Consider the following 21,502-nt stretch of genomic DNA (forward strand, 5'->3'; position numbering starts at 1 on the left):
TGTGGTTATGGTTTTACTTTATGAATCCCTAATCTCTTCCATTACATACAGTAAAAACAGAGCACTGTAATACAATACACCATTAGACATTATTGTAATAAATAAATAGTCCATCCCATGTGTTAGTGGATTTTTTTTTATATTTTAGGCAGGAAATTAGTTTTAAAAAATGTTGGGGTTGGGACCCCCAGAAATTCAATCAATCTCAGAGAAAACCTTGAAAAGCAATTGCCATCAGCAGCAACATCATCAATACCAGCTAATATCATACACTTCACCAAAGAGAAGCAGTTCCAGTCCATCACATTAGGGACGAGTTAATTAAATGTTTGACCAAATATAACAGGCATATTTTAAAGTTGATAATTTTGTATGGCCAGCGAATGATGTTATATAAATATCCAAATGGCCCTTGGCAGAAAAAAGGTTCCCCAACCCCTGGTCTAGATTGACGAACTCATTGCTTTAGAACTGCTTGCTGTTGTGTTTAGTTTGCTGTGCTTTCCCCCGCGCCTCCCATTGGCACCGTTGGTGGCTACGTTCGCTGGTGCGAAAGAAGTTCAATATCCATACATGGAGGCTTAAAACAGTGTTGCTCCAAAGAGCTGAGGACGCGTGATTGTTGCGTATTCGTGACGGACTCGACCCGTAAGGGTGCCGCAATAAGCAATGCTCAGACTTACTGTGCAGGGTGATCCATAGTTATTGACCCCACACATGCATATTCATTTCCGTTGTAAATAACCCTTACTTAACAAATTACGTTTTAGAGAAGTAAACCTGTGAAGCTAAACTTGAAACATGTTTTGTATTCTACCAGGCAAGGCCCAGTGAAGCGACCTGGCTATCACAAGTGACAACTCAACGAATTGGCGGCTTAACATCACCACCACCACCACCACCATCACGTGGAGGTGGACAACAGCAGCCAAACAACCAAAACGCGTCAATTCTAAACAGAGGGAAAACCCGGAAGACCCGGAGAACAATCCACGCGACCACGGGGAGAGATGACAGAGAGAGACACGCAAACTCCAAATACACAGCAGCGGGCGTCAGGGTCGGGGTCGAACCCACGACCTCCTGTATACCAGGCGAGGGAGTGAACATCTCATAGCCGCCGTGGTGGTCACAAGAGTTCTGGACCGCCCTGCCCAGCGGTGCCTCTCAGAGCGGAGTCCCCGGATCGCGACGCTCCTCACGAGGGTCGCCTGCAAGGGCTGCTGATATGCAAACTCGGGTTGATCCGGAAACAATGACAATATTCATAAATAGGGGGTGTCCCCCCTTTTTTCTGGCAACAAAACTGAAACCTTTTTACAAGGGATCATGTGTGCATTAACAGCATTTTGACAAGTTGTAAATATGTGTGTGCATCAACAGCATTTTGACAAGTTGTAAATATGTGTGTGCATTAACTGCAAGCATTGTGACCACAAGTATTGTGGTTAATGCAGACATGATCCCTTGCAAAAAGGTTTCAGTTTTGTTGCCAGGAAAAAGGGGGGGAAACCCCTATTATTATATTTTGGTACTGACAAAGGAGGTCTAATAATGACAATATTGATTACATCTTTAGTTTCCGACGTTTATTCATATTTCACTCGTGATATCACATTTAAACAGTGCCAAGTGAGGTAAACTACCCCGATTAACTTACCCGTAAACCTAACATCGAAATGCACCTCGCCACTAAAGCCATAGGCGGGGGGTTAGCGACGACATTCGGGGGAGGGGCAGGGAGGGGTTCGCTCACATTACGAAATTATTAATCGCTGGTGCATATAATTAATTTAAATGTAATCTTCATTGTAAACGACAAAAAGTAAATTAATAAATGTGCCGTCCAAGCCCGCCCGCCCCTCCTCCCCCCCCAAACTCCGCCAAAACAAAAACACAGAATAGATAATAACCACAAATGTGTGTGTGTCCCGGTTAACATGCATCACTTTGTATTATTGTACCACCGTTTAGAGAGAGAGATAAGTGAATGCGTTTTGTCGCCAGGGGTAGTGGTGTGCTGTGTTTGCCTCGGCTGAGTGGTCTGCGAGCCCAAACAAAGTTTGAGAGACATCGCCACCGCTGTCGAGGTTGAAAACTTTTTTTTATCTTGATTTGAAGCTTTCGTGACTGCAGGGATCCATACTCTTTGGTTCTTTCGGTAAAGTCACGTGGGTAGAAAAGAAAATAAATCACGACGTTTCGGGCGCAACACAAACGTCCGTCATCAGGTGGGAAAGCATGGTCTGCTGTGTTGCGCCCGAAACGTCGTGATTTAGTTTATACCTTTACCGAAAGAACCAAAGAGTATTAAAACATTTTTTATTTTACCAAGTTGAGGCCTCACTGAGCAATGTAGCTCTTTTTCATAAGCGACCTGGAGATAATAAATGACAGCTCGACGCAGCGGCTTACCATCACGTGGACCTGATGTCCCATAGGGGATGAAGAGGATTAACTCACCAATGTATAGTAGCAGCCAAATACTCTAAACGAGTGCTGTTTTTTTAAATGTGGAGGGAAACTCGGATGACCCGGAGAAAAATCCACGCGATTCACGAGGAGAGAGAGAGACCGCAAACTCCAAATACACAGCAACAGGCGTCAGGGTCGGGATCGAACCCACGGACCTCCTTCATACCAGGCGAGGAAGTTAACATATCCTAGCCACCGTGATGATGATGAGAGAGACACGCAAACTCCAAATATACAGCAACAGGCGTCAGGGTCGGGATCGGGATCGAACTCACGACCTCCTGCATACCAGGCGAGGTAGTTAACATCTCGCCACCTGTAACCAACTCCCCCCGTTCATAAATCCCTCTCTCTCCGCTTCCCATTGGCCCAACTCTACTCTTCCTACCACTTAAACTGCACCTAGCCTGGCACAAGCATCGTGGTGACGTCACCGCCACTTGGTGGCGAATGGCGGTTGTTTTTGTCAGTGTTCGTGTCGGGATGTTCTCCGTGTGTGTGGGTGTGTCCTGTGCCTCCTCTAGGGAGACAAAGACGGCCGGGCGTGGTGCTGGGCACCCACTACTCGTGTGTCGTGCCGGCCTTGATGGCGTTTTGTGAACGGAACTTGCCCCAACAATCTGTTCAGGCTATACGGGGGATCTTTGTCTTTGTGTGGGTGTGTTCATCAATGTTCGGGTCGCGATGTTCTCGGTTGGTGTGGGTGTGACCCGAGTTCGATTCCCGCTCACGGCCAACACCAGTAACAATTATCTGAACCGGTCCTAGGCCTCCCCTAGGTCGACTCAGCCGCAAATGAGTACCTGGCGCGGTGTGTAGTAAACATCGCCGTTGGGGAGACAAAGGCGGCCCGGCGTGGTGCTGGCCACCCACCCCCTCGTGTGCCGTTCATAGGTACGACTCGCGAACAGCACTTGCCCCAATAGCCTGTTTCGCACCCCCAATTAGCACGGTTGGCTACGTGCGGAGCGAAATAAGTTCATGACACGTAAAATAAAAGCTTACTAGCGGGAAGTACCCGGCGTTTCCCGGGCGAAAATATATATTTCCAAACTTATCTTAAAAACCTTACATATACATACACAGATACTAAGCTATTGTGAAAGCCCGGTGGGCCATTTGTCCATTTCTTCACCAACAGAATTATAAGAAGCTTACAGAAGTCCAAAAAGTTATAGAAAGTGTGGGGTAAATAGTTAAAATAAAAGGTTTCCGAAAATTGTCGACCCACCCCCTCAAAAATATCTTTACCCCCGCGTAGGTATATATACCTACACATCCTACATACAACAGAGTAAGTAGTATCTATTGACTCTGTAGTTGTATCTACTGACTGTACAGTAGTATCTACTGAGCCAGTAGTAGCTACTGACTGTGTAGTAGTATTTACTGGCTGTAGCAACTACTGACCGTAGTAGTATCTGCTGACTCTACGGTAGTGTCTACCGACTCTATTGTAGTATCAACTGACTCTATAGTAGTATCTACTGACTACAGTAGTGTCTACCGACTCTATATAGTAGTAACTACTAACTGTATAGTAGTATCTGCTGACTCTATAGTAGTATCTACTGACTATAGTAGTAACTACTAACTCTATAGCAGTATCTACTCACTCTATAGTGGTATCCACTGACTCTAGTAGCTACTCACCGTAGTAGTATCTACTGACTGTAGCAGTATTTACTGACTGTAGTGGTATCTACTAACTCTATAGTCGTATCTACCAACTCGATAGCATTATCTACTATCACTACAGCAGTGCATACCGACTGTGGTGGTACCTGCTATGACTACAGCAGTGCATACCGACTGTGGTTGTATCTGCTATCACTAAAGTAGTACATGCTGACTCCATCGCAGTATATATCGACTCTATAGCACAAACTACGAACTTGACACAGTGCCATCGTGAGGCCTAGTCGCGTGCAGAGCCCCCGGCCTCGCCTAGATTACCCAGCCGGCCGAGGTGGCACCTTGGCAGGCTGGGGGCTGGGCCGCTATCCCCCCACCATCCCCCCGTCCGCTCTACAATAATAGTATCTAAGCGCTATAGTATTAGTATCTACCGACCCTATAGTAGTAAGTGCACATATTAGGGTGAGGAGAAGAGGACATGACACTTCGAAGAATTTACGTCAGCGTTGTGTTGATTTGTTGTGCATTTTTTACGCGAAAGATAATTTTTACCCCCCTCCCAATGAAAGCGTGTGCGTTACTAGGGGCAACCCCTGTCAGCTTTGTCGCGAATGCACAAATGCGTGCTTTGGCGTGCGCTGAGCGGCGTAAGGAAATAAATAATAGTAAATAGCACAAAATTGTTAATCTAACTACTTTTAAGTTGACGGATGCGAAAATGGAATAGCGCTGGATCACCACGGGGCTTATGGCGAGCCAAATCCTTCGCAAGTTTCGTCCACACACAGACAAACAGACAGACGAACAATTACGTTTATAGGGAAGATACGGGGGATCTCTGTATTTTGTTAGAGGCAGGGGGCTGTAGCGTAATAGCGCCACCCCGTTGCCGGTCGGAGTGTGGAGCAGCACCCACGGTGGGTAAGGGGACAGCAGGGAACAGCTCGGCAGTGATGATGCCGCGTGCGTAGATCCTGGAGAGGTCGAGCGGCATCGCCCCCACAGCGCTGGCTCGCAGCACGGCGTGAGAACCACGTGCCTCCCCCTCCTGCTCCCTGTGCCTCCCCGCTCCTCTAGACAACAAATATCGTGCCCTCTGGCGAACACGTTCACACTGCAACTAACAAAGACATCTCTTCTTGACAAAATAAGATGTTTAATGACAAAAAACTAATTTTAAGATCTACCCTTATAAGACACAACCCAATGAGCATCAGGATAGACAGATCGGATAAAGCAGTGGACAGGCAGACAGCACTAACATATGGACAGAGACAGAGACTCGTTCAGACAGATCGACACACAGACATATGGTTTAAATGACAGATACATGGATAGATCGACACAGACAGACAGACTGAAAGACAGACAGACAGGCATATGAAAACCTCGGTCAACCAGATGGACAGCACGGACAAATGCATGAACCGACAGATACATTGACAGACGGACAGAGCCACATACAGATGCATTGATGGATGGATGGACAGAGTGAAGGTGATTTCACCACAGCGCATGTGCCAGGCTAGGTGCACTTCGAGGCCATCACATTAAGTGTGGAAGGCTCGCTGGCAGAACATGAGAAAGACCCAGGTGGTATAAGATGACTGAAATGACTGGCAGATGCACCAACTATGCTCCCCACTGTGTCATCTTGCTACGTTTTAGTCGCTCCGCTAGTTGTTGTGAGCATCGCTCCTCTGCCCTTCGCTGTTGCTGGAGGGCGACTTCCTCCAACTACCCAGTAGCATCATGCACGAGCCTCCACCATTGAGGCCGATCTTGATACCGCTGGTAGCAGTCATCGACAAGTCCACACAGCTCCACATCCTCCTGAACCACATCACTCCTCTTTCCGGTAAAACAGAAGCTGCTTAGGTATGCGGTGGCTGGCCATGCGGGCTACATTACCCAGCCAATGCAGCCTCGCCTGCTGGAGCAGCTCACGTACGGTACTGTATCCAGGTCTGTCAAGGATCTGTGAGCTCACGGAATCCAGTCTGGTTAAACCCAGGATGGATTGAAGGCAGGGTCAGGCTGAATGTCTTAAACCGTCACAGATGCCCAATCAGAGGGGTCCACATTTCGCAAGCATAGAGAAGGAAGGGCATAACTGTAGCTGAGAAGACCCGGAGCTTCGTGCGGAGCGTCAGGCGGGGTAGCTACCACACATGCTACCCAACTGATTCAAAGTGAGACCTCCACTGTCAAATCGGAGCTGGTAATAAGCCTTAACAGACTGTTGGGTCAAGTGCTGTTAGCGAGAACCTATGAAGGCCGACACGGCACACGAGGGGGTGGGTGGCCACCACCACGCCCGACTGCCTTTGTCTCCCCAGTGGCGATGTTTTTACACATCGCACCAAGTACCGGTTCAGATAATCATCACCGGTGTTCATGGCTGTGAGCGGGAATCGAACTCGGGTCGCTGGGTCCGTAAGCGCAGCACGCTAACCATTACACTCCCTCTGCCTATTACACACACACGCACGGACACACGCACGCACAAACACACGCACACACGCGCCCCCACTCAGCGGAGCGCACGCGCCCCCACGGCCTTCCTGCCGCTCCCCCTCGCGCAGCCCCTGCAGGCCAACAAGGCCACAAGCTCGGCGCGGAAGGCCGCGCTCGCCAGGCAGTACAGGAAGCAGTTGACAGCCGAGTTGGCCAGATGCAACATGATGGCAACGTCGGCCGCCACATTGAGCGGCCGTGTGAAGTCGTTGCGGTCCCGTGCCCACTCGGGCCCCATCGTGCGGAGGAGGCAGTAGGTGACGAAGCGTGGCAGCGAGAGACCCACGAAGGCCAGCGACACGGCCAGGAGGATGGCCACGGAGCGGCGCGTCTTGGCCCGCAGGGGGCCCTGGGGCCCCGAGAACGCCTGGGAGCGCAGGCGCCACACCACTGTGCCATTCAGGATCAGCACCAGCGCAAAGGGCACGGCGCCCGAAGCCAGCGTGTGGGCCCACACGATGGCCTCCGCATAGGGGCTGACGTTGTGGTGGCAGCGCTGAGATTGCCTCGTTTCTGGCGGCGGTGGTGGCCATGACGATGAGGATGATGACATCGACCGTGTCGGGAGAGAAGATTCCAACATTTTCTTCCCGCCTATTGCTATCATCTCTGGCGTTCCGTCGTTCCAGACTTGTGTGATGTTGCCCCAGACCTCTGTGATGTTCTGGACCTCCACAATGCCCTTTTGGACCGTTGTGACATTGTTTTGGACCTCCGTGGCGTTGCGGACCTTCACGACGCCATTCCAAACCTCTCCGACGTTGGTCCGGACTGACTTGAGGTTTCCCTGGACTTCCGGTACATCGTTCCAGGCCTCCGTGGCGCCACCTTTTCTCACCTCTGTGACGTTCTGGACCTCGGTGACGTCACTCCAGACCTCCATCACATTGTGAACCTCTGCAACGTCCCGGAAGGCGGTGACGTTTCGAACATCAGTCAAGTTGTTTCCCGCCTCCGCGACGTTGTCGTCGTGCACCCCCGTGACGTTGCCGCGCACCGCCGTGACGTTCTGGACCTCTGTGATATTGAGCCAGAACCCCGGCACGGCGAAGGCGTAGGAAGCGGCGAACACGGCCAGCGTCACGTAGAGCGCCGCCCGCGAGCGGCTCCGAGTCGTGGCGCCACCACAGAAGCCACCGGCGCCGCCACCACCCCTACTCGCCGCAGCCGTGGGCCTGGGACCCGACCCTGCAGGCCGGGCCACGGAGAGGAAGCGCTCGATGGTGAAGGCCACGATAATCCAGATGGAGGAGAACATGGCGCCATACTCGAGCACCGTGACGAGGCCGCACCACGGGTAGGCGCCCCAGAAGGGCTCGGGCTGCAGCCACAGCAGCGTGAGGTCCACCACACCCAGCCAGACGAGAGTCAGGCTGTCGGCCACCGACAGGGCCACGAGGTACGTGCGCGTCACCTTGGATAGGCCGCAGGAGCGCCGGGCGAGGGTAAGCGTGGTGAGCAGGTTGGCTGGGGAGAAGGGCGGGGGGGGGAGGTGCGGGTTCAGTGGGGGTGAGATGGTCAGCGTTCTCTCCACCTACACAAGGATCATGCCCTCCCCTTAGCCCCGCCTCTTCTGCACCTGTGGCCCCGCGCCCCTCACATCTTTTTCCCCCACAGCCCCTCCCCTAGGTCTCCAGAACCCCACCTTCCCCTTGGCCATTTCCCGCGGGAACAGCTCCCACCAACTAACCCCGTTTTTTCTATTTTGTTTGCAAAGATTTTTACGTTGGCACGGCGCCAGGTTTGAGAAAATGGCCAGTCATGGAAATGGGTTCTGAAACCTGATTCATGACTGAGTTTCTCCCGTTTGATTAGATCAGGGGTCCTCAAACTTTTTAAACAGGGGGCCAGTTCACTGTCCCTCAGACCGTTGGAGGGCCGGACTATAGTTAAAAAAAACTATAAACAAATTCCTATGCACACTGCATATATCTTATTTTGAAGTGAAGAAACAAAACGGGAACAAATACAATATTTAAAATGAAGAACAAGTAAAGTTAAATCAACAAACTTGCCAGTATTTCAATGGAAACTATGGGCCTGATTTTGGCTAATGAGATGGTCAATGTCCGGTTCCATATTTGTCACTGCTAGTCGTAACAAGTGATGCAAGTGTGCATCCGTTAGTCTAGATCTGGTTGGAGAATTCAAATGTTTCATTCTGGAAAAAGTTTGTTCACAGACATAAGCGCTGCCAAAGATGGTTGCCATTTTGAGTGCATGGTTCCTGAGATGAGGATATGTCTCAGAGGGGAGAAATGCATAGAAATTATGAAGGCTGCTTGACTTGAATGCGTCTTTCAGAGAGTCACAATTCTGCAGTTCAGCCAGTTCCATTTGGTAAATTGTATCCACATTTTCAATGTCAATAGAAAATGGGTTACGGAAAAGCTGTATGTTCTGTTCATGGAGATGAAGCTCTTTAAATCTAAATTGGAACTCCTTTTGCAATTTTTCCAGTGAATCCACACATGTTTTGTTTGGGAATGCAACCAATGGTTTTTCCGCTAACAGATTTTGAGTTGTGGGGAGATGGCAGAAGTTTTCCTCCTTCACTTGTTTGATGAGGAGGCCTAATTTTACTTCAAATGCTTTGACATGTGATTGCATATCACAGATGAGCTTCCCCTTTCCTTGAAGTTGCACATTGAAACTGTTGAGTAGCTCTGTTACATCTGTCAGAAAGGCAAGGTGCCATTTCAATTCTGCATCATTGAGCTCTGGTACTTCTTTGTTTTTTGAAAACAGAAAAGCTGTAATCTGTGGAAGTAAGTCATAGAAACGTTTCAAAACTCTCCCTCGACTCAGCCAACGGACTTCTGTGTGGTACAGAACATCTTCATAGTCAACATTTAGCTCAGACAGAAATTCCTGAAATTGTCTGTGGTTAAGTGCATGAGCTCTAATGAAGTTAACAGAGTCCCACTTCAGTGATTTACTACACAGTGCTTGTTGGTGGATGAGGCAGTGTATGGCTATTGGATGAGAATGGTTATGTTTGTCCATCTCTTGGTTAATGCGAGCAATTACTCCTTTCTTAGACCCCACCATGCTAGGAGCACCATCAGTTGTCACACTGGCTAGTTTAGCCCAGTTCAGCTCCAAACGATTCACAGTTTGGCAAACCTTTTCATAGATATCCTCTCCTGTAGTTGTTCCTTTGATGCTTTGCAGTGCAGCAAGCTCTTCTGTGACTTCTAAATAGTCATTCGTCCCACGAATAAAAATTAGAAGTTGTGCAGAATCACGAACATCATTGCTTTCGTCGAGTGCCAAGGAAAAATAGGAAAGTTTTTTTGTGGAGTTTTGCAAATGCTGATGGAAATGGTCTCCCATTTCTTCAATCCTCCGTGTAATTGTAGGTCCTGAAAGACTCACTGTACTAAATAAATCGGCCTTCTCTGGACACATCTCTTTGGCAACAGAAAGAAGGCATTCTTTAACAAATTTTCCCTCAACGAATGGTCTGCCATTGCACACTATTAGCTTGGCAACTTGAAAACTTACTCGCAGTGATGAAATAATTAGCTGCTTCTGCTTCACAAAAGTATTTTGCTGAGTTGTTAATGTATTTTTCAGTTTTAATATTTTATCTTTTCTCACTTCTCCGATCAAACAATGATATTTATCTTCATGTTGAGTTTCATAGTGTCGACGTAAATTGTATTCTTTGAACACAGACACTATATTCTGGCATATCAGACACACAGCTCTTTCCTTGTACTACATGAAAAAGTAATCATAAGTCCACTGTTTTTTGAATATCCTACACTCCGAGTCAATTTTTCTCTTTCTTGACATCATTGTTTCCTAGGGAGTCAAAATTGCTATTAGTAAAATACCAATATATATACAGCGCTACAAAAACAATATACCAGCAATAACTTTGCCCACACAGAGACATACAAACTGCACTGCCCATCAATGCAGTCTGATTGGGGGAACTCCGCTTTTACCCCAGGCTCACACTGGTGCGGGTGCCATTAAAAAGTTAATTACACCTGCAGTTTTGTTCACAGATCGCAGTGCGATCTGCGAACTCGCATAGGAATCGGATCGCATGGGGGAGAATACCCATGCGATCCGATTCAACTGCAGGAAAAAAGAAGGCACATGTGCCTTTTTTCTTCCGAATCTAATGCAAGTTCAGCCATACAAGCATATGGCTGAACTCGCACTGCTCAGAGATCGCAACAGTATGAACCGGGGCTTACACAACATACAACATATAACCTCATATAATTGAATAGCAATCAAAATATAAATGCACTTACTGTGATTTAAATTGGGTTTCCTACTCCTCGGCTGTCTGTCACTGACCAGCACGGGAAAACAGCAGGCAGCCCCTCCAGAGATCAGAGATCACTCTGGTATTACCCCTCTCTCATTTACTCAGCACACAGGAATATCACTGGAAGTGGAACCGAGGGGCAAGTGAGGGAGCTGAGGGAGGGAGAGCCAGTCAAGCGCAGCCAGGGGAGGGCTGGCAGCCTTAGGCCTGGGGGGCAAGTCCAGTCAATTGGCCCATTGAACCATTCACCAGCGCAGCCCAATGGGTGCCCACTGCCGCAGCTCAATCAGTGCCCACCGCCGCGGCTCAATCAGTGCTCACCAGCGCAGCCAAATCAGTGCTCGCCACCGCAGCCCAATCAGTGCCCACCACCGCAGCCCAATGAGTGCTCACAAGCGCAGCCCAATTAGTGACCATTGGCCGGATAAATGCCCTTGGTGGGCCTCATGTGGCCCGCGGGCCGTAGTTTGAGGACCCCTGGATTAGATCGTCATCGTATGGGCGTCATGCCGATTTGTAACTACCCGGCTGCAGGACCACTCAAATCACGTTGTCACATCGTGGGCAAATATCTATTACAGTAAACCCTTGTAAATGTTACACATATGGGACTCTGGCCTTGCCGAATTATACAATATTCCGAATTATGTACAATGGTACTCCCCAGTGAATCCTGTCCCAAAATTTATTTTTTTCAAAATTTGTTTTCCAAAAAAAGTTACACTTACCATAAGTAACCAGCACTACCAGTGAAAGAGGATGTGGTAGGTTCCATGTGATAGGTGACAGAGGTTGTGGAGTGGGGCTTACTGCACTTAGTATGCACTTAACCTCCAAGGTTAAGGCATGCTTCCTAATCTTCTCCCGGCCTTTCTGGATGTGGTAAAAGGTGCTCTATTTTATGTCAAACTCATCACACACTATACGCATTGATACACCTGCACCAATTCTATGCAAATCTTTGGCTTTGTCTCGCAGTCTAAGGGATTTATACTTCAGTCCCTTTCAATTACTTCTTGATGTAGGTGGAGACTGCAATTCTTAGAGGGTTGGCTTGGACAGAGTGCACAAACAAGGTAAAGTCCAAAGCAACAGGTCTGCACTAATGCTCACCACGCACGCCGCCACCAGAACGAGTCATTGTTTTGGTTGTGGCGTGCAGCATCACTCCACGTTTATGTCAAAATTGAACCATTCGGTATGGAAATTCGGCTCACGGTGAATGACTAATTCTGTATATATAGGCCGAAGGCGGAGCCATGCTGAATTATCCCCAATTACGAATGATCAAGTACCGAAATAACGAGGTTTTACTGTGTATATATGTGGCTATCTCTCATTCCCCATTCATTCATTCAATCCATCATATACTGTCATCGATTTTGTTTTCACCCAATTCACGCATCACAGATTTTCCCCCATTGCTTCCTCTAATCTATTTCATTCGCCTCATCTCCACCATTACATTAATATTTTGTACCATTGTTAATGCTTTGTAAAGCACCTTAGATAAGGAGCTATATAAATTCCTTTTAGAAAATATTTAAACTAAGAACTAAACTGCAATAGACTCTCCATTATCCGTGCTTGATGGGGAGGACAGCCGCGGATAATAAAAAATCGCGAAAAATTACAAATAAATTTCCATTTTCCACGGATCTCTATGCCAATTATTGCTTCATGTCAAAAATCTCAGGTGCCAGGATAATCCACAAATCGGATAAACCACATGCGGATAATCAAGAGTCTACTGTATTTTCTATTTTCTATACTAAACGATTTTTTATTTATTTTACCAGGTAAGGCCCACTGAGCTATGTAGCTCTTTTTTCAGAAGCGACCTGTCCACAAATGATAGCTCAACAAAGTGGCTTTTCAACGTGTGGAAATTTATAGTAGCCAAATACTCTAAACGCACGATTCTAAATATGCCAATTGGTTTGGTTCACCAGCAAAACCGGAGTCGTGTTTTCCTATAACATGGCGGTAGTAGTTGCGTTCCTGAAGAACACCACGTTTAGAGAAATAACGTTATAATCATTAATCTATATATGTGTAATGCGGGCGAAAGCGACCTTCCGGATGTGACGTCACGAGGAGGCGGAGCCAGGTGACGTGGGTGAAAGGTAGGGGGTCCTTAAGCGGGTAAACCGGAAGGAGAAGGCAGTCGGGGTGTGAATGGAAAGGTGTGGGGCCACGCGGGCGTACGAGCCGAGGGGGCACCGTCAGAAGCGGGAGCCAACCCTGGGAACAGTAGGGAGCTACTGGGAGGTGTAAAGCTGCAGATAGAGATAGGCAGTAAGGCTGTGTGTGAGGAGCAGCGGGGTGGCTGCCAGGAGTCGCAGGAGCGACGAGAAGGCGAGACAGCACGAGGCCGTCAGAGCTGCAGCAGGAACAGCCAAGGGAGCTGTGTGAGAGTACAGCAGCGGAGCTGCTGTGGGGCTGCAAGAGCGACAAGAACAGCAGCGGGGCTGCTGATGTGGACTGGAGTGACATCGGAACCAGCACAGAGAGAATAAGAGAGACAGCCGTGTGGGGACGCAGTACGGACCGAATAAAGGACACTGAGCCAGATATCGTGGTCAAGTCTTTTATTACACTGGTGTCAGAAGTGAAACGGCATGTCTAAGCAAGTAAGGAAGAAAATTCCCCCGGCGCCAGCATCGGCTTCTTCGTCCGACGACGACGAATTCCCTCCGACCACGGATTTTGCTGGGGTGGTGGAGGAGAGCCCTGCTGAGGCGAGCACGGGGACGGGCGTGGAAGATGTCGGCGCGATGGCGGGTCCGTCAACAACATCGGACGCTGAGCAAAGATGGCAACAGGTGGCAGAACAACTGGAGACACTCAAGGACGTCCTGGCGCATCTGTGTCATCTCGTTACGCCAAGGACGACGATGGAACGAGAAGGTGCCCCACGGGCCGCCACGTTGCCTGCCCTGCCGCCGCCATTGGCCACGCGGCAAGAAGACGCCATCTTGCGCGCTCCGCGGCGCCAAACCGCCATCTTGGCCACGCCGCGGGCCGACGCCATTTTGAATTTACCTCCACAACAACCATCATTGGAAGACGGCGTGAAGAGGAGTCGGAGTCGCCACCTTACTACGGTTAAGGAATTCTCTATCGGGGGCGATTGGAGCGCTTTCGCCTGCCGATTTTTGGCGGCGGTTCGTTCAGCAAGATGGACCGATGCGGAGGCCTTGGAAGTGTTGCCGACTCTACTGGACGACGAATCTGTGCGATTTTTCCGTTCCATAACGGCCGATAAGAAGAAGACGTTATGTGGAGTTTTTGAGGAAATGGCCGACGCCTATGAGCCACCTGACGACGCGCATCGGCGATTCGCTCAACGACAACGAGCACCCGAAGAATCGCCCGTGGCGTTCAGGGGTGCGGTGTTGGAGCTGGCCATGGCAGCATATCCTGACACGCCACAGGATCTGCTCGAGCCCCTCATATTGGGAAAAATGCTGGAGCTGTCTCGGGATCTGGGGATCCCCATGCCTGTGTGTGGGCATGAGAAGCTCACGTCCCGGGCGGCAGCAAAGTGTCTGGACGCGCAGTTTAATCTCCGTCGCTGGAAGCAAGTGGCGGCATGGACGGGTGGGCCCGTCAAGGAAGGAGGCGCGATGGGGTGGGACCCCACAAAGGCGATCTATGTGCCGGATGAGCGGGGTCCACAGGAGCTGACGGCTGCCTCCTCTCCATGGCCGGGACGCGGAAGGCCGGGGCCGCGCGCTACGCCATCGGGACGGGGCCGCCGGGACGCAGGACCTGCGCTTCGGCGCAACGAGGCCGATTGCTTCCGCTGCGGCCGTAGGGGCCATTACGCCAGAGATTGCTGGGCCCGCTTCCCGGGTCCGCCGCAGCAGGAGCCCACAACACCGGACAAGCCGACCAAGGAACCTCCGAAACAGGCATGTCGGCACGCACCAGACACTCGGCAAGGCTTTACACCTCACCCACCACCTGTGTTGCGCGATCCTATTGTTGTTAAAGAAAGGCCATCGACGGGGCCTTGTCATTCAGTTACGCAGTGGCGCAAATTGGCACGGAGAGTTGTCGCGGCCGCTACGGGTTCGTCCACTGTACCGGGGGCCATACAAGGTGTGGACGTGCGCATTTTGGTCGACTCGGGAGCGTCTGCGACTATTATATCGGATGTCATTTTCCATCTGTTGGGCATTCCGCCGGGGGCTGTGCGTCCGGTTTATGGGTCTTGCGTCGCTGCAAACGGGGGTAGTATGGGGATTGTGGGCCAGGTGGATGCTAAGATATCTATAGGGGATGTGTCGGCTTCGGGCGTTGTGTTAATATCGAGATCTTTGGCGGTTCCTTGCTTACTAGGCACGGATTTTTTGGCTAAGATGCCCATTTTGATTAAAATCAATGAGAATTGTATTGAATTGCCGGGGGGCCGTCGAATCTCGTTTCTGCCGTCGCCCTGGGGGCGACCTGCTTCGGCCGTACAGGTGCAGGCGCTGTCCGTCGCATCTGTGGACATCCCACCTGGTTCACAGATGCTTATACCCTTGCGGTATCGGAAGCCCCTGCCCAATCGGCTAGGAGCATTAGGGGTCTTGTTGTCACCATCCGCCACGATAACAACGGGATTGGCGTTAGTTGGGGCACAGACCATCGTCCGGCCGGATCAATTACCGGTTTTACAGGTGCTTAATGCGGGGGTGGAAAACATCCGTGTTCCGGCCGGTACGGTTGTGGCACATGCCACTACGACGTTTGCGACGCACGATTGTCCGCATCGCCGAGGAGTGGTCGCTGGTGTTTCCGAGCCAAGGAGTTCGGACAATCGTTGGATCGCTACCTTATGTGACGAAAATTCTTCCCTGTCCGTGGGGCAACGTGATGCGCTGCGTAAATTGTTGCTGACGTATTCGGATGTATTCAGCTCCGACGATTTGGATTTGGGACGCACATCCTTGCTTTCCCATCACATTGAGACGGGCGACGCTGCCCCTATTCGGTTAAATTCGCATCGGATGAGTCCAGCGGAGCGAGAACACGTTCGGGGGGCGGTGGAAGACATGTTGGCTGCGGACATTATATCGCCATCTAACAGCCCATGGGGCGCTCCTGTGGTCTTGGTTAAGAAAAAGGATGGCAACTTGAGATTTTGTGTCGATTTCCGGAAATTGAATAAGATATCGGTGGCAGATGCGTACCCCCTGCCGCGTATGGACGACTCCCTTGACGCATTGTCGGGGGCTAAGTTCTTTTCCACACTGGACCTCTCTTCGGGATTTTGGCAGCTTCCCCTTGACGAGTCCTCACGGGAGAAAACCGCATTCCGTACGCCGCAGGGGTTATTTCAATTCAACTGCCTCCCGATGGGATTGAATGCGGCCCCTGCTACGTTTCAAAGATTGATGGAGCTCGTTTTGACGGGGTTGCAGTGGGAGACGTGTCTTATATATTTGGACGATATTATTGTGTTCAGCCGCACATTTGAGGAACATTTAACGCGGCTGGAGACAGTGTTCACGAGGATGCGCTCTGCCAATTTGAAATTCAAACCAAAGAAATGCCACCTACTGCAACGGTCCGTCCGTTATTTGGGGCACATTGTGAGTGCCGAGGGGGTGTCCACGGATCCGGAAAAGACGGCGTGTGTCCGGGATTGGCCGACTCCGGCCTCTGTGGGGGATGTTCGACGGTTTTTGGGATTTGCCTCGTATTACCGAAGATTTGTGCCGGGGTTTGCGACGATTGCGAGGCCCTTGCATCTCCTTACGGGTAAAGGACGGAAATTTGTTTGGGGAGAGCCGGAAGAGGCGGCCTTTCGGAGTCTGCGCGATCTATTGGCTACGGCCCCGACATTGGATTATCCCGATTTTGATCGCCCTTTCATTCTAGATACGGACGCGAGTGACACAGGTATTGGGGCGGTATTATCACAGTCTAAAGGGGGCGTAGAGCGCGTCGTGGCGTATGGTAGCCGAGTCTTGTCGCCTGCGGAAACACGCTACTGTGTCACTCGTAGAGAACTTTTGGCGGTTGTTTTTTTCCTACGGCAATTTCGACCGTACCTTTACGGTCGTTCTTTTATTGTGCGTACGGATCATGCGGCCTTGCAATATGCACTTAAAATGGACCAGCCATCGGGACAGTGGGCACGTTGGTTGGACACGCTGCAGGAGTTTTCCTTCCAAATTCAACATCGGAAGGGAGTGCGCCATGCGAACGCTGACGCACTTTCCAGATTACCAGGGCGCGCCCCTTGTAAATGTGCATCGGGGACGCATAGGTGTTTGCCGATTCTCAACCCCTCTCAGCCGCTCACGTTGGCCGTCGGGAAGTCGGATACTCCGATGGAACCGGGACCGACTGATGGGGTTTTGAATCTGCCGCGGTCTGTCTGGATTCGGGAACAGATGATGGACGAGTCGTTGTTGTCCATGCGGAAGCGGTCTATGAGGGACAAGGGGAGTCCGAGTTCGGCTGTGGGGCCGCGAACCGCTCTCCGAGATGGTCTGCTTATGTGGCAAGAAAGGTTCCAGGAAAGCTGGCGTGTGGTGGTACCAACGTCCTTGCGATTTGAGTTGATTAGAACTCTCCATTGTGACACACTATTGCATTTAGGGGTGCAGAAGACCTTGTTGACGTTACAACGTCATTATTTTTGGCACGGCATGGCGACAGATGTCGTAGGGCACGTGCGCGCGTGCCCTGAATGCGCCCGGCGTAAGCCGCCTAAACATCCTTACGTGCCGCCTCTCCAGTCGATTCAGGTGTCTCGAGTCAATGAATTGGTGGCACTGGACATATTGGGACCCTTCCCACCATCGGCGAGGGGAAATAAATATTTGCTGGTAGGGGTCGAGTATCTCTCCCGTTGGCCGATGGCCTGGCCGTTGCCCGATCAGTCGGCCGCGGCCATCACCGACGCCTTTTTGTTTGGGTACATTATGGACAAGGGGGCGCCGGAGAGACTCCTCACGGACCAGGGCCGAAATTTCTCTTCTAAATTGTTGGCTGAAGTGTGCGCAGGCCTTGGGACTAAGAAGATACGGACATCTCCATACCATCCGCAGACGGATGGTATGGTTGAGCGGCTGAACAGGACATTGTCTGCCATGCTTTGCCATACTGTGAGTGAGCAGCAATCGGATTGGGATCTGCACATCCCCGGGGTGCTTTCGGCGTACAGGATGACGCCCCATGCGGCTACAGGATATTCGCCGTTTTACCTTATGTATGGTCGGGAAAACGTGCCTCCGGTGGATGTGCAATTGGGTACTGGGGTGAAGGGACCTCGTAAACCACTCCCTGAATACATTCAGGACACGGTTCGCCGGGTTACGGAGGCGCGGGAAAACGCCCGCGTGGCTACGGCCAAAGCCCAGGCCCGGAACGAGCGGTATGCTCGGCGGTCTGAGGGGGAGTGCCCCTGGAAGGTGGGAGACCTGGCCTGGCTCCATTGCCCGCAGGTGCGGCCGGGGACCTCTCCTAAATTGCACAAACCTTGGCATGGTCCTGTGCGCCTCATTGCGGTTCCCAATCCGCAGTCGGCGCGCGTTCAGTTTGGTTCTCGCCGTTGGTTTGTTCATACGTCGCGGTTGAAACCATATGTTGCTCCCCTACGTGATGCGTCATCTCCCAATGTTGCCTTGCCGGGGTCTGTTGCTGCTGACTCTGACTCTTCCCCGCCTGCGTCCATTGATCTTGCTAGAGCGCCTGTCGTACCTGTTCCAGACAGGCCGACCGTGACACCGCGGGGGAGGAGTGGGCCTGCTCGGAGGGCGCCTGCCAAGGCTGCGGGACCTTCAAGCCCGGCGACCCTTCCGACCCCGCTGCAGGCGCATTCGCCGAATATGACCAAGACTGATTCGTCAGGGACACGAGATGTCGGTGGACTTCCAATCGCAGCAGGGGAATTACCCCCTGTCATTTCTCGTGTTCCATCGCGTCCCCGTTCTACAAGTGGGCCGCCGACCGTCCGGGACGGGCCGGCGACCCGCACTCGTTCCAAATCGCTTACGTTTCGTTGATTGTATGTTGTTATTGTTCTTGTTCTTGCCGTCGTATTTATCGCATGCTTTCGTACGTTCGTCGATGTTACTTGTGTGTTGTTCTTGTTGTTATATTGCATGCTTAGTGTCCTTTAAGGGGGAAGGTCGGTTCACCGCATTACGCTTTGGTGTTGTTCAGCCGAGGTCGGCTGGGTTTTTTCTATGGGGGAGGGTGGTGTAATGCGGGCGAAAGCGACCTTCCGGATGTGACGTCACGAGGAGGCGGAGCCAGGTGACGTGGGTGAAAGGTAGGGGGTCCTTAAGCGGGTAAACCGGAAGGAGAAGGCAGTCGGGGTGTGAATGGAAAGGTGTGGGGCCACGCGGGCGTACGAGCCGAGGGGGCACCGTCAGAAGCGGGAGCCAACCCTGGGAACAGTAGGGAGCTACTGGGAGGTGTAAAGCTGCAGATAGAGATAGGCAGTAAGGCTGTGTGTGAGGAGCAGCGGGGTGGCTGCCAGGAGTCGCAGGAGCGACGAGAAGGCGAGACAGCACGAGGCCGTCAGAGCTGCAGCAGGAACAGCCAAGGGAGCTGTGTGAGAGTACAGCAGCGGAGCTGCTGTGGGGCTGCAAGAGCGACAAGAACAGCAGCGGGGCTGCTGATGTGGACTGGAGTGACATCGGAACCAGCACAGAGAGAATAAGAGAGACAGCCGTGTGGGGACGCAGTACGGACCGAATAAAGGACACTGAGCCAGATATCGTGGTCAAGTCTTTTATTACATATGTAATGGAAATTTGTGAATATGTGTGGCTGTTCGAAATGTTTAGCATACTTCCCAACATGCAACAAACTTGAAACTTGGCATGTGGGTAGCTTCCAGACTGTACACAATGTAAAAAGTATAAAAATATATTTTTGTATTTTGGGGGGGGGGGGCGCCATAATGGATATATTTTGCACGGCAAGTGAGTGGTGACGTCAAATCTGTGATGTCACCCGCACGCGGTAGCATTACGCAGTGTGCCTGCTGACGTCACGCAGTGTGCCTGCTGACGTCACGCAGTGTGCCTGCTGACGTCACGCAGTGCGCCTGCTGACATCACGCAGTGTGCCTGCTGACGTCACGCACCCCCCCCCCAACCTCCGCATAGGCCGTGTATTAATCCAAGACAAGAATCCAAGTCCCGGGCGAAGCCGGGTAGTAAAGCTAGTCTATAATAAAGGGCTAAAGCACAGTCCATGATAACACGCGAGATTCGTACGCAGGCTGAACGAAGACTGAGGCAGGTAGATGTCATCTCTAAGCATCCAGAAGTATCCCGATGCCTTGCGTGATGCTACGCCGTACGACCCCTTATTCCGACTCGCGCGACGTAGTTCCGTTTGCTCTATCGCATTATATCCAATTCGCATCCGCGTTATAAAAAAAATGTGTTCCCTAATACATTCATCGCTTTATATCTAATTTGTGTTCTAAAAACTGCAAGCAGCGTTACAGGAGAATGGACTGCAGTTATACATTGGCATAATACCTCCACTACAATCTAACCCAACAGGAAACTAATTATGAATCGAGATGTTAGTCGTGAAAAGCTACAGATAAATACAAATTATTAAACCTCTCCTAATGAGGAATAAAAATCACACCCACGATGGGCGCCTCTACGTGTCCCTGTAAGTCTATGTGTCCTTGTGGGTCTATAGGGGTTTACTATACGGTCTAACAGTGTGAGTTGCAAGGCCACGATCGCACGCATCACTGTGACTGTGCCTTTAATTTCCCCTTAATGCAGGACAGCTGCGCATCGGCCTGTCAATGTCGTGATGCGGTTGATGGTTCCACCAGCGGATTTCAAAGCCAGGAGGAGGTGCGGGGGTGCGACGATGTTTGGGTCTCGAATGAGGTGTTCATTATTCTGGACGTCCGCCGCGTAGTTCCACTCTGTACAGCACAGCAGTAGCATTATTCCGGAGATTTGAGGATAGTGATAGCAGCAGCAGCGTTCCTGCGGATCTGGCTGAGATTGTAGGATGGTGGCAGCAGCAGCGTTACTGCAGATCTAGTTGAGACTCTAGGATAGCGATAGTAGCAGCAGCGTTGATGTGGATCTGGCTGAGATTCTAGGACGGTGAAGCGGCAGCACAATCCTCACCGGGAATGCCGATTGCGCACACGCACGGGTAGTAGATTCTCTGCACCACGGCGAACGGGTGGCCCAGTGTAGCCTCAGTCATAGTGGAGACGCTGATGGGGATAATGATGAGCAGGAGGAGCTGGAGGAGGTGGTGGGGGGCGACCTGCAGACAGAACGAGGGCGAGACGGTGACTCAGGCCGTCGTAACGAGCTGGCTACATCATCAGACTGACATCGTCAATTGTATTTATTCCCCTACCCTAACCCTAATCATGTTCACAGGGTCGTTGGGTTTAAGGTCTTGTGGCCCGTTCTAATGTGTATAGGCTGCCCAATACCGTACATTGCGTTGTTTGCGATACAACTGTGTGAATGAGGCTGTATGAAATTGCATTGTGATAAAAGTACAGCGACAAAGCAAATAGAGGTCAGGGCCAGTATTTACCCACGTAGTATCAATAGTTCAATGTTAATG

General features: G+C 51.0%; 1 protein-coding gene across 1 annotated transcript; it reads right to left on the bottom strand.

Annotated features, from left to right (window-relative positions):
- Window positions 1–1,829: 1,829 nt before the first annotated feature.
- LOC144736503 (uncharacterized) lies at window positions 1,830–21,185 on the bottom strand. The gene is made up of 2 exons (XM_078619048.1): window positions 21,046–21,185; window positions 1,830–8,097 (listed from the first exon to the last, which is right to left on the bottom strand). Exons 1-2 carry the CDS (start codon window positions 21,125–21,127, stop codon window positions 6,647–6,649), a joined length of 1,533 nt encoding a protein of 510 aa, XP_078475174.1. The 5' UTR covers window positions 21,128–21,185; the 3' UTR covers window positions 1,830–6,646.
- Window positions 21,186–21,502: the final 317 nt, after the last annotated feature.

The sequence above is a fragment of the Lampetra planeri genome, chromosome 61 (assembly GCF_965212315.1).
Source record: "Lampetra planeri chromosome 61, kcLamPlan1.2.h2, whole genome shotgun sequence".
In the NCBI taxonomy this organism is placed as follows: Eukaryota; Metazoa; Chordata; class Hyperoartia; order Petromyzontiformes; family Petromyzontidae; genus Lampetra; species Lampetra planeri.